Here is a 13,319-nt window from a genome sequence, read left to right on the forward strand (position 1 = left end):
GAGGATTAGAAAATGATCCTCAGAGCATCCGCTATTTCCGCCATGGCTTCTTTTTAACAGCCTGGGATACAATCCATCCTGCCCTGGTGATTTATCCACCTTCAAGGATGTCAGTCCATCCAGTATTTCCTCTCACTATGCTTATTGTATTTAATATTTCACACTTCTGCTCTTTAGCTAGAATGTCTGCATCATCCCCCTCCTTAGTGGAGACAAAATACTCATTGAGACCCCCGCCCACATCTTCAACATCAGTGCACAAGTTACCATGTATATCTCTGATAGGCCCTACCCTTTCCTTAGCTATTCTCTTGCTCTTAATGTACTGGTAAAACATCTTTTGGGCTTCTTTGATTTCACCTGCCATTATTTTTTTATAGCCTCTCTTTGCTTTCTATACTCCTCTAGGCTTTCTATTGTATACTCCTCTAGGCTTTCTATTGTATTAAATCTTTTGTGACTGTCATAAGTTTTCTTTTTTCTGCTTTATCTTACTTTGCATGCTTCTAGATAACTAGAGGGCTCTAGATTTGGCAGTACTGCCCTTTTCCTTTGTGGAGACATGTCTACATTGTGCCCGTGCTTCTGAATATCACCCACTGGTCTGTCGCTATTTTCCCTTCAAGTAGCTGTAACCAGTCCACTTTCGCCAGATCACCTCTTAGCTTCATAAAATTTGTCTTTCCCCAATTTAGAACTTTTACTCCTGTTCTATCTTTATCCTTTCCCAAAAATATGCTAAATCTAACTGTATTATGGTCACTATCTCCAAAATGGTCACCCACTGCTACTTATTCCACTTGCCCAGCTTAATTTCCTAAGACTAAATCTAGAATTGCACTCCCTCTTGTTGGGCTTGTTACGTGCTGGCTAAAAAAGAAGGCAGTTCAAGAATTTTGTGCCCTCTGTGCCTATCACTCTGTTTATATCCCAGTTGGTATTAGGACAGTTGAAGTCCCCAATTATTATTGCCCTATTGTTTTTGCACTCAGAATTTGCCTACATATTTGCCCTTCTATCTCCCTTTCACTATTTGGGGGTCTATCGTACACTTCTAGTAGTGTGACTGCTCTCTTTTTATTCCTGAGCTCAACCCATATAGCCTAATTTGATGATTCATTTAGCATATCATCCCTCCTCACAGTTGTAATTGATTCTTCAGCCAATAATGCTACACCCCCACCTTTTTAGCTCCCCCTTGATCTTGCTTGAGAACTCTCTATCCAGAGCTGCCATTTTTGTCCCTCTTTAAGCCAAGTTTCCATTATAGCAATGATATCATGATGTCATGTGCCTATCTGTGCCCTCAGCTCATCGGCTTTGTTTGCTGTACTCCTTGCATTTAAATAAATACCTTTTAATATTGCCAAATTTCTGTGCTGTATACCTCTTAACCTTTGCTTCTTCTGCCTTTCAGATGACTTAGGCACATGTACACCCAGGTCCCTCTGCTCCTGCGCACCCTTTAGAGTTGTACCCTTTATTTTATATTATCTCTCCATGTTCTTCCTACCAGAATGAATCACCTCACACTTCTTTACATTGGACTTCATCTGCCACCTATCTACCCACTCCACCAACTTGTCTATGTTCTTTTGAAGTTCTACATTGTCCTCCTCACAGTTTACAACGCTTCCAAGTTTTGTATCATCCGCAAGCTTTGAAATTGTCCCCTACACACCAAGAGCTAGACCATTAATATATATCAAGAAAAGCAAGGGTCCCAATACCGACCCCTGGGGAATTCCACTACAAACCTTCCTCCAGCCCGAAAAATATCCACTAACCATTACTCGCTGTTTCCTATTACTCAGCCAATTTTGTACCCACATTGCTACTGTCCCTTTTATTTCATGAGCTATAATTTTCTCAAGTTTGTTGTGCGGCACTGTATCGAATGCCTTTTGGAAGTCCATGTACACCACATCAACAACATTACCCTCATCAACCCTCTCTGTTACCTCTTCAAAAATACTCCAAGTTTGTTAAACACGATTTTCCCTTAAGCAATCCCGCCTTTTTGGTCTCTAATTGGCCCTACTTTTACCACCTTTTTACTATTTATGTGCCTATAGAAGACTATAAAAGGATTCCCTTTTATGTTGGCTGCCAGTCTTTTCTCATAATCCCTTTTTGGTTCTCTTATTTGCTTCTTGCTCTCTCCTCTGAATCTTTGTATTCAGCTTAGTTCTCAATTTTATTTTCTACCTGACACCTGATCATAAGCACACTTTTTCTTCTTTATCTTAATTTCTATATCCTTTTTCATCCAGGGAACTCTGGATTTGTTTGCCCTACCTTTCCCTTTTGAGGGAACATACCTTGACTGTGCCCGAACCATTTCTTCTTTGAAGGTAGCCCATTGTTCAGCTACAGTTTTTCCCGCCAATCTTTGGTTCCGTCCTATTCGGCCCAGCTCCATTCTTGTCCCATTGAAGTCGGCTCTCCACCAGTTAATTATTCTAACTCTGGATTGCCCACTGTCCTTTTCTCCCGTCATCCTAAACCTTATCATACAATGATTACTGTCGCCTAAATGTTCTCCCAACGACATTTGGTCCACTTGGCCCACCTCATTTCCAAAAACCAGGCAGTGTCTCTTTCCCTGTTGGACTGAACACATACTGCTGTAGAAAATTCTCTTGAACAAAAAAAAAGCTGGAAAAACTCAGCAGGTCAGGCAGCATCTGTAGAGAGAAACAGAATTAAAGTTTCATAAAAACCATCTGAATGCAACATGAAGGCATAAAAGAAAGTAGTAGCAATTCATGTCTCATTTTGACACAGCCTTTGTTTATTTACTATATCCATTACCACCCTCTTTGGTTGTTGCATCATGAAATCTTTTGTTATTTACTCTCCCCTGACCTCCACACTATCGCAGACCTTCTCCTTTGTTCTTCCTGGACACCCCCACCCTCCTCTGTTCCTTCCACTGGCTTAAAAATTCCTATCTCTAACTTACTAACCTTTCATCAGAACCAAAGTAGCAGGGGGAGCCCATGCAGGGTGGGACAGGGTACACGGGGAGTTGGGGGAGTCCGCTGGAGTTTCAGGGGGCGTGTAGTGAGTCTCATGGGGGGTTGGCGTGGGTCTTTACAATAGTTACTTAGAAGCTAGAAGTGATTTTAATTCTTCTAACTTTTTCTGGGTAACTACCAATGTAACACAGTCAGAGCCATTCGAAGTTTGTGATTTAAATCACATTTTCGGATGGCTCCAGTGCAGGGCAATTTCCCATGGGAAGCTTGCACTTCCAGGCAATTGCCATGCAATCCTTATCTGGAATCTTCTGGTGGGAGAGGGGGGTTTCCCTAGTGCATCTTTAGGTTACCCCCTAATTACACATGCCTGTAGCTAGGAAGTTATGGCCTGCAGTCAAATTCTATCATGTTATGGCCCCTGTTCTCTAAAGAGTCCTTTGCAACAAGCTTACTAATTAGCCCTTTTTCATTCCACAATACTAAATCTAAAACAGCCTGTTCTCCAGTTGGTTCCTCAATGTACTATTCTAGAAAACCATCTCATAAATTCTAGGAATTCACCCTCCACAGCATTAGTGCTAATTAGGTTTACCCAGTCTGAGTAGTTTGAAGTCCCCCATGATTACTATACCACCCTTGTTACATGCACTTCCAATTTTACCTGCTCTATCCCCATTCACCTGCTCTAACCCCATTCGCATTTATTTTCTCAAGTGCCCATCCAATTTTCTTTTGAAATCATTGATCGTCTCTCCTTCCACCACCCAACAAGTTCCAGGTAATTGCCACTCTCTGCATGAAAAAAAAGTTCTTCTTCATACCCCCCTTCAATCTCTTGCCCTAAACCTTAAACATGTCCTTGTACCAGCTAGTGGGAACTTTGGTGCATTTCTATAAATGCATTATGAACCTGCCTTTGTATTCCTCGTTGTCCTTCAGAGTCTGCTCATATCTAATGTGGAACTACATCCTTCTCTAGTACTGTATCATTTTATGAACCTTATTCCTCTTTTCTACTTCTATATGCTAGAATCTATCCCCTGCCAATTTAGTTTAATTCCCCCCCACAGCCAAGTTTTGAACCTCCCTGTGAGGACATTGGTCTAATCCCGTTGAGGTTGCAACCCATCCCTGTTGAATGGGTTGAATAGATGCCTTGTGCCCAAGAACTGGTCCCCCAACGCCCCAAGAATCTGAAACCCTCCCTGCTGCAGGGTGCTTCGAGCTACGCATTGATCCTCCCTATCTTCCTATTTCTACTCTTGCTAGCGTGTGGCACTAGGAGTAATCCGGAGATTACTACCTCTGAGGCTGTGCTTTTTAACTTCCTCCCAAGTTCCTGAGAATATGACCATATGACCTCAATATATGCTGACGTGTACCACAACTTCCAGATCACACCCTCTCCATGATGTCCTTTACCCTGGCACCAAGAGAAGTTACCATATTTGATATGAAAAGGAAAATGAGTGCTAGAACATTGTGTATTCAAGTCCCACTCCAGTACTTGTGTAAAAAATCTAGGTTCACATTCCAGTGCAGTACCTGGGGAGTGTTATACTGTTGGAGGTGTAGTCTTTCGGATGTGACACTAAACTAGACCCGCTCTGCCCTCTCAACAGATCCCATGGCACTATTTTGAAGAGGAGCAGGGGAGTTATCCCTTGTGTTCAAGCCAATATTTACCCCTCAATCAATATCACAAAAACAGTGTGGCTGGTCTTTATCACATTACTATCTTTGGAAAGTTGTTGTGCATAAATTGGCCGCTGTGTTTTCTATCTTATAATAGTAACTATCCTTCAAAGGTACTTTGTTGGTTGTAAGCGCTGTGGGATATTCTGTGGTTGTGAAAGGCACTATATAAATAAGTTTTTTTTTTCATTCCCTTTCACCAGCACAAAATGTCCCAAGTGCTTTACAAATCAGTAAGAACTTGTAAACTCAAAATGTTCATTGTTCTAATGCCTAAGGGTTCACAGCCTCAGCATTGTCTTTTCAACTAAGCCGCTGGTTGGGGTACAATTGGTGAAACTAATACTTCCATTGCAGTCCGAGCTGCTGAGATGCACAGTGACCTTCCAATGTGAAAGTGAACAGGTTGTCATTTTCCTTCACAGTAGTTCATTTAATTTACCGGACAACTTTCATTCAGTGACTACCGGCATTTAATAAGGTATTTTAAAAAAAAAATTGCAACCTAAGAATTAATCCTTTGTAAGCTAAATCTGATTTCACATAGATGATAAAACGGGTGAAATAGGTAGAATTCTTAGTATGTTACAGTGGTATAGAGTTGCTTTCGTTGAGGAAAAAATTAAGTAGCTGGGTTGTTAGTTTATAATTCTTTGAGCACAACAAAAGATACATATATCGTACTGCCTGAAGTGCTGTTCATTACATTGTGTTGTCTTTGGAAGACAGAGTTTTAGTGACCAGTGAAAATATGCCTTCTCTGTATTAACTCAAGCATGAGCTTATTATGACTCAATTCAATTTCAGTTGTAGTTACACCAATGGTATAGTACAGAAAGAAGAAATTTGTTCTGTGCCTGTACCTGCTTGTGGTAGAGCTATCCAATTCTTCCTTGAATGTCACTATAAAACTTGCTGCCAACACCCTTTCAGGCTGTGAATTCCAGATCACAACAACTCACTGTGCAAAAAAGCAAATGTTTCCAGATGTCACTTCTGATTCTTTTGTCAATCACCTTAAATCTATGTCCTCTGGTTACTGACCCTCTGCCACTTAAAGCAGAGTAAACAAGGAGAAACTATCGAAATGGTTCATAATTAACTTTCTCTGCTTTAAGGTGAACAACTCCAACGTTTCCAGTGTCGCAAAGTCATTCATGGTACCATTCTAGTGAATCTCTTCTGCAACCTCCTCTAAGGCCTTGACATTCTTCCTACAATGTGGTGCCCACACAATGCTCCTGCTGAGACCTAACCGGTGTTTTGTTAAGAGTTAGCATAACTTACTTGATTTTGTACACTCTTCCTCTATTAATACCACTCATTAATGATTTAATTCAAGATACAGGTAGACAAACTTGCAAACTACAAAGGTAGAATGGTACAACAGATGAGTTAGACTGTTGGATTGCTCGAAAGAGAGCCATCATGGGCTCGATGGGCTGCAGAGCATCCTTCTTTGCTATGATAATTCTGTGATTCTGACAATGTATACATATGCAGCTTTTTTCCCTCCAAGTGCTACTTAGTATTTATATTAGTAGAATTAGACATATGTGAAAATTGGGAGTTTGCCTACTTGTTCATCACAGTTTTTGATTTTTTTTTTTTGCAGGAAGCTCAGCCTCATTCAGGTTTGCTGCAAGCCTCTGTCATTACTCTCTATACAATGTATGTGACCTGGTCTGCCATGACCAATGAACCGGGTAAGCTTAATTTTGCAGTTTTATGTCAGTTTCTGTGGTATGAAGGAAAGGGCCATCTTTAAGTGTGCTTTAAATACAGTGTGAGTTCCCCCACAATTGTTTTCATGTCTCACTTTTTCTGACTTGAGTCTGAAATGAGACTGGGCAGCCTTAATCTAGTTCCTGCTGAAAAAAGTCAGCACCATAAACCTTGGTGCTGGTGAAAACTGCCACGAAAGCTGGTTGTGGCAACTGAAATGCCCCATGTTGCGCAATTCTGGAGTGCTGTCCAAGAGCTTAGTAATAGAGCATTAAAAGATTTTGTCAAAAGAAAAGGCTAGAGTATTTTGTTCACTACTCATTGTACATTTGTGATTTGGGGAATACTGAGTTTTATAGTATTTCTGTTCATTCTATGCAGAAAGAAAATGTAACCCCAGTCTACTAAGCATCGTCCATCAAACCACCACCAACGCAACAGTTGCTCCGCCCTCCGATTCAGTAGTCCAGTGGTGGGATGCCCAGAGCATTGTTGGATTGATCATTTTCCTCCTTTGTGTGCTTTATGCAAGGTCAGTATTTGCATGCCTTCTATATTTCTATTTTATTCCAACTGAAGGTCTCTTAAGATTTATCTTAAAAGAACGCAAACCGATGTGAGGTCCTGTACGCAAGTTACGAGCTTGAATCCAGGCCTTCAATGATTGCAAGATATTTAGTGATGCAAAAACGTTCCCTGTTCTTGGTTCCCTTTCAAATGGAATGCTGTTGGCTGTGGGGGACAAGCTCACCAGTGGACCTTGCAGGATAGACTCCACTCAGTAGTGGAGCAGTGTAGGTCACAGCTGTAGGGATGGGGAGGGAGTGGTATTTGTAGCCCCCCCTGCCCTCCCCCCAACATTAACCCTGGCAATTTAAAATTGCCACTGTATCTAAAAGATTTTTTCCCAATTTTTTTTCTTTCTCCTCAACCAATTTCCTGTGTGCTGTTCACCTGTTCCCTGATCCAGCCAGACCTCAATGCTGTGCACTGTACTCTCCTGTTTTCTCAGAGCAAGCAATCTCTTGTACATTATTCCCTTGCTTTCCTATGCGCTTTTGTTTTTTTTAGTATTGACCTGAGCATAGTGGACAAGAAATTGAGACTGATTCAATGTGAAGTAAAGGCATCCATTTGGCCGCCTTGTCTAGCATTCTGTGGAGAGCTCTATACCTGAACTCTTCAAGTTTAGTTTGCCAAGCAGTTCCTTTCATTGCCATCCATAGCATGTGGATTTTCAAGCCCTGATACTTAATCAGAAAGTGCGAACAGTGAAATATGCCTAAAAGAGTTGCTAGTTGCCTTCAGAGCAGAAAAAAAATTGGAGAAAGAATGAGAAAACAAGTTAAACGAAATGACGTATACACCAAACACAAGTTTATTGGTTGTGAGCTTTAGGTTTTTTTTAATGAAATACGCACAGCGAACTTTTCCACAAACAACTTTTTCACTCAGTGCATTCTCTTTGTGTCCTGCAGTATCCGATCGTCCAATAATGTGCAAGTTAATAAATTGATGATGACTGAAGAAGGTGAAGCGTCGAGTGATGACTTCTCTACTCCCCGTGAAGATGGTTTGCATCGTGCAGTGGATAACGAGCAGGACGCAGTCACCTACAGCTACTCCTTCTTCCATTTTTGCCTCTTCCTGGCCTCTCTCTACATCATGATGACACTTACCAACTGGTACCGGTATGTATTACATTATCAAATCAATAACAAACAATGCGAAATATAGCCATGGCGCCCTCTACCGTGTTACATGCAAAAATAAAAGTGAGGCTAATGACTTCATTGTCAGAGGGCTGAAGGTACGGTCCATGGAATTTGGTTAAGTTCTTTTAATTCTTCAAGACAAGACTCTGATCTCTAGAGTGCCCTGTGCAGGCAAACAACTTCAGAAATATTTCCCCAGAAGGATCAAAAGAGCAAAAATTTGAAGGAATAGTTACCTAATGCCACTCAGTGCCACCATGTACCAACTGGCTCATAATTGGCCTTGTTACTCATCTCACATTGGGACAGTACCAAGCCATGCAGACCAGAGGATTCTATATTCTATTTGCTTATTACAGCTGGGTAATTTGATCTCAGAAGCTCTGGGCTAAGGGAGCATTTTAAAATATTTTTAAAAATTCAACCAGGGTTTTTGCTCCTCATTGTGCAGTGTCTCACCTTGGAAAGCATGTGTGTATGAATGTTTGATCAAAATACTGTAGTGTTCAGAAACCCCCTTGCAGACCCTCTTGATTTGCTTCAATTCATATTGTCTGCAGTTTCCAGTTTGCTTACTGTTTTTCAGACGTGCCTACAACCAATTAAATTGTAAACAGTATTTTATAACTCGATTCCAATGGCTTGAGAACTGGAGTAAATGTCAGCCCAGTGTATTGCATTCTCTTGCATTGATTAATAACTGGCAGCTTCATGAATTTTATTATTTTTTAACCCTTGTGCTGTCTTCCTAGTCCCACCTCTGATTACTCGGCTGTGCAGAGTGCCTGGTCAGCCGTCTGGGTGAAGATCTCCTCCAGCTGGATTGGACTCCTGTTGTACTTATGGACTCTGGTTGCTCCTGTCATACTACCGAATCGTGACTTTAGCTAAGCAGTAATTGACACTGCTTACTGACACTTGCCTTTTTTATATACTCTCTTCAATAGGCTAAATTTTTCCAATGCCTTGGTTGTAAATAAAGTTATTTTAAGGTTATTGATAACTAAGAACCTTAAATGATACTTGCAAAAATTATGGTACCGCACAATTTTGGTTTCCTATTAGGATGTCTTGATACATTGTACTGTAACTTTTTGCCACGCATTTTCCCCAATCTTTCAAAATGGAAAGTCTATAAATGTTACAGATAATGAAACTATTTTTTCCCATCCTATCTGACGACGATAGTGTTTGAAGCTGCCATTATTAAACATCTATAAATATACCACAAAGTCTTGCAACTGTGTGCACTTATGGCTAGTCAGCTTTACCATGATCAATTCCTGTGCTTGCATTTTCTATAATGGCAACTGTCGATGGAAGATGATCGTGCTGCAGTTAACCCCCCTTCTTGTCAGTGGAGGTGCTGCAATGCCACCACGAGCAGTAAGAGGTAACTACAGTGTTACATATTTACAGACAGTTTCCATTATGAGCACATAAGCAATTTTAATGAAAATGTAAGGGCAGATGGTATTACTTTGAAAGGAGAGCTGGAGTGTATCTGTGTGCTCTCGTCCAATTATCTCTTGCCTCTAACTCTGCTTTATTTGAAGACTAGAATCAGCTCTTCACTCCCCATGCACAGTGCATTGAGATGACTTAGTTCTTCAAAGGGAAAACTAAATCTAGCTTAGCCTGCTGCCAACTGGCAAAACAATTGTAATCACCAAATATTATCCAGTAAATACATGTCATTGATTTGAAAGAGGTGGAAGATTATTGGTATTTCAGTATTTATTTAAGGAATTTCACTGAACTTTTAAGAAGTTAGTGAGGTTGTAGGTAGGACCGTGACCTGGGATTAACAAAGGGCAACTGACTAGACGTGGGACTGAGGGTGTGAAGTTTATGTTTGCAAATAAATCACAAAAATGAAACAGTAATGCAAAATGCTGAAGTGATTATTATATGTGTGTCTTTAGAAGAAATCATTGGAATAGTGTAGGAGGGAATACTTTTGAAGGGAGTTTTTAGTAGTTAAAGACGTGCTTGAGAGTTGTAGTTGTAAAGCATGAGATGTGAAAAGGGCCTTAAACTATTGTCAGAGAACGCTGGCTTTTATCTCGAGTAAAGCTGCTTTAATAATGAATAGTGGTCTGTTAGCGCCACTGTTACATGCTACCAATATGAGCATCAAGATGACAAGATTCAGTTAGACTGATGACTGGGTTATCCCATTTAAAAGAAAAAGCAGGGCAGCAGAGTGACTAAGTTTGGGCATTTTCTATTGATATTTCTTCCCACATTGATCCCCTTTAGCAAAGCAGTGAGAGGATAGAGTTGTCATATTTTAAATAACTTTGAAGTTGGAATGGATGAGCTTCCTATGTGGCATTTACTCCTCTTAACTTGGGTGTCCTGGAAAGTAGGAAATTTTAATAGTGTTGCCTGTATGGGTGTAACAGAGGAGTGTTCATTACTCCAGGTGTCAAAGGAAACTGAAACAATCTGGAAGCAACTGTGGGGGAAGTTGCAATTTAATTTTGAAGTAAAACACACCAGAAAAGAAATTATTTTCTAAAAACAGCAAATTTCTTAATTTTTTATCAAGCATTGTAAAATCCTCAGTGGCAGTGAGATAGTCTATGCTGGGGCAATAATTGCCTGTGTGGTGATCTAATAATTCGCTGTGGCACAGTGCAGCATGTTTAAATCAGTAAAGATTTGTAACATCTGCTATCGCTTTTATTAAACTCTAAAGTACTATCTTTTGTAAACCCCCCTTCTCATGAAAAAGTGGAAGGTAACAAAAAGCTTTTTTATATGATGGAAAGTGATGGTGAAATTTCATATCAAACATTGTACCTATGTAGTAGTTGTATGATTTTTCTGTTTAAAATCCCAATGATTTTAAATCAGTTACAAAGAATGTTAAGCTTTGGAGAATTCTGTTGAGTTTTCAAAGCTCAAAAATATGCCTCACCAGTTGTGCCTATTTCAGATGTGCTGGGTGAATTTCATTTGTTAACGAAGACAGATCATTTTGCCCATTTAGAAAGTGATAATTTTCGATGCCTCCCCCAGGTTGATCTTTTATGCAAAATTCAGTCACCAAATCCTGCAAACATAGAAATCAACAGAGCAATTGTACAAATGTTCACTATTTGTCACACGATGTTACACCACTTAGAATCACTGGGCCAAGTAATGAAATTTCTTTGTGATGAAACCAACACGAGTTATAGGGTGAGAAAGGGCTTTTTCTGCATTGTAGTTGCACTTTTCTCAAAGCGTTGCAATATGTTACTGCTGACTGTTAAAGAAGGAGTCTCCTCAAAAACAGTCACAAGGAATAATGATTTGATTTTTTTTGCAGTTTTCTTGGAATAGAATCAATGATTAGGAAAATTGAAATTTATGTATTTAACCTGTTGTAGACATGACCAGCCATCCCTTAGCTGAAAGTTGTATTTGTAACATGTATCATTCTAAATCTTGGGACTTTATCAATAAAGATCTTTTTTCTTTTCAGCTGAGTTGAATGTGTGATTGTGTTTTCAAAGTTCAGTGATTTCTGCAGTGAAGGCTTGAATTTTAAACGGGCGATACGAAAGGAAACAAAATCCTGTTCAAATTGATCAGCTAGCATCTGAATCAGAAAGACATTGTCATTTTGAGTTAATACTGGCAGCTATGATCGAGTCATTAGAACACTAGTCTACCCTCCTCTTTTCAGGTGTGAAGTAAGCTTGCTATGGACTTTTTTTCTCATTTTATTCCAGTCTTCCTTATTACATTTTTTTTCCTTCCACCTTGTCCAGTGGTTGTATAATAAAGCACAAGCTTTGAAGTCTCTTCCTTGATATCTGACTATGTGTAGGATATGGGGGTGGATTTAATGTTTCCAAAGTGAGAATTGGTGGGAAAGCCGCTTTGCTTCAGTGGGGGAAAACCCCAACCGAATGCAGTGCCTATCAGACCCTTAACTGACAAGCGTTCCCTGGGTAGGGTTGCCAACTGTGATTAAATTAGTCCTGGAGGCTTCATCATATGACTTGCCCCCACGCTTCAGCCATTAGTCAGCCAACATCTATCCTTGTGACGCGCTTCCTTCCTACACCAATTGGAAAGCAGGGAGACTCATTACTTAATTGGACGATGCTTGAACGTCAGCCAAACAGCCGCATTTTTCCCATTTTCAATATTTTTATATCTGGTAAAGAGAAATGTTCAAAGAAAATGAAAAATTAATGTCCTTATGATTTTTCTCCAAACTTGCACACAGCAGTGTCCTGGAGATTGATCTTGAATTCCTGGAGACTCCAGGATAATCCTGGAGGGGTGGCAACTGTGTTCCTCTGGGATTTCGGATCATGGCAGAAATCCCGCCTGCTGAGAGCTGCTGGCCAATCAGAGGCTGGCAGCTCTCCCATTACCATCGCTGGGAGTGGTGGCTGCTGCTGGTAATACAGAGAGGCTTTCACCGGAGATCGTGGGATTCTAACAGCACTGTGTGGGTGTACCTACGCCACGTGGAATGCAGCGGTTCAAAGGGGGCAGCTCACCACCACCGTCTTGAGGGCAATTAGGGGTGGGCAATAAATTTAGCCAGTGACACCCATATCCCAAGAAAGAATATTTTAAAAAAAATCCCTGGAGAGAAATGAGTAGTGCGAATTAGGGATCGTAGGGGAGGGTCATGCAAGAGTGGGGGGTGGCACTCAGTTGTCGCCCCCTTTCCTGATGTCAGCTTCTTCAATTGGACACTGAGTGCCTTTGAAAAAAACAGACCACCCTCACCAGCAACACGGCAAGCTGCTGTCGAACCTGATGGGCTTTGCTGGGCAGCCTTCAGGAGACCTGGGAAATCCATGTGAGTTTGGGCGAATCCCCTAGACACCATTGAATTTTGGTGGTCTCGGGGGCGTAATGACCTTTAAGCGGCTCAAGTAATAGCCAGTGGGCAGGTTCCCCATGTCAGCCGTTCCCACCCTTGGTTTAATGGTGTCAGTTTTCCTGCTGGCGGGAATGGGATACGTGATTATGCGTATCTTGCCCTCTCCAGCAAGCTGCACTAAATCCAATCCCTGGTTTTTAACTTTACATCTGAGCTGGGGAAAACCTGCCTTTTGGTTTGCGTTTTATGGTGGCAGTACGTGCTGATATTTTTGATCATTTAATTGAAGTGGGTTATTGTGATTTGACTGGCACAAGGTTGGAAATTAACTGGCTGTCACTGTGCTTGTGCACTGATGGC

General features: G+C 40.8%; 1 protein-coding gene across 1 annotated transcript in view; it reads left to right on the forward strand.

The window, feature by feature from the left end:
* Positions 1-11,593, forward strand: part of LOC144695985 (serine incorporator 1-like) — a 37,899-nt gene extending 26,306 nt beyond the window's left edge. The window contains exons 7-10 of the mRNA XM_078567126.1: positions 6,295-6,385; positions 6,786-6,936; positions 7,883-8,095; positions 8,872-11,593. Coding sequence (XP_078423252.1) covers positions 6,295-6,385; positions 6,786-6,936; positions 7,883-8,095; positions 8,872-9,010 — 594 coding nt within the window. The 3' untranslated portion in view covers positions 9,011-11,593. The remainder of the gene's footprint in view (positions 1-6,294; positions 6,386-6,785; positions 6,937-7,882; positions 8,096-8,871) is intronic.
* The last annotated feature ends 1,726 nt before the right edge of the window (positions 11,594-13,319 follow it).

Source organism: Cetorhinus maximus, chromosome 21 (genome assembly GCF_964194155.1).
Source record: "Cetorhinus maximus chromosome 21, sCetMax3.hap1.1, whole genome shotgun sequence".
Lineage (NCBI taxonomy): Eukaryota > Metazoa > Chordata > Chondrichthyes > Lamniformes > Cetorhinidae > Cetorhinus > Cetorhinus maximus.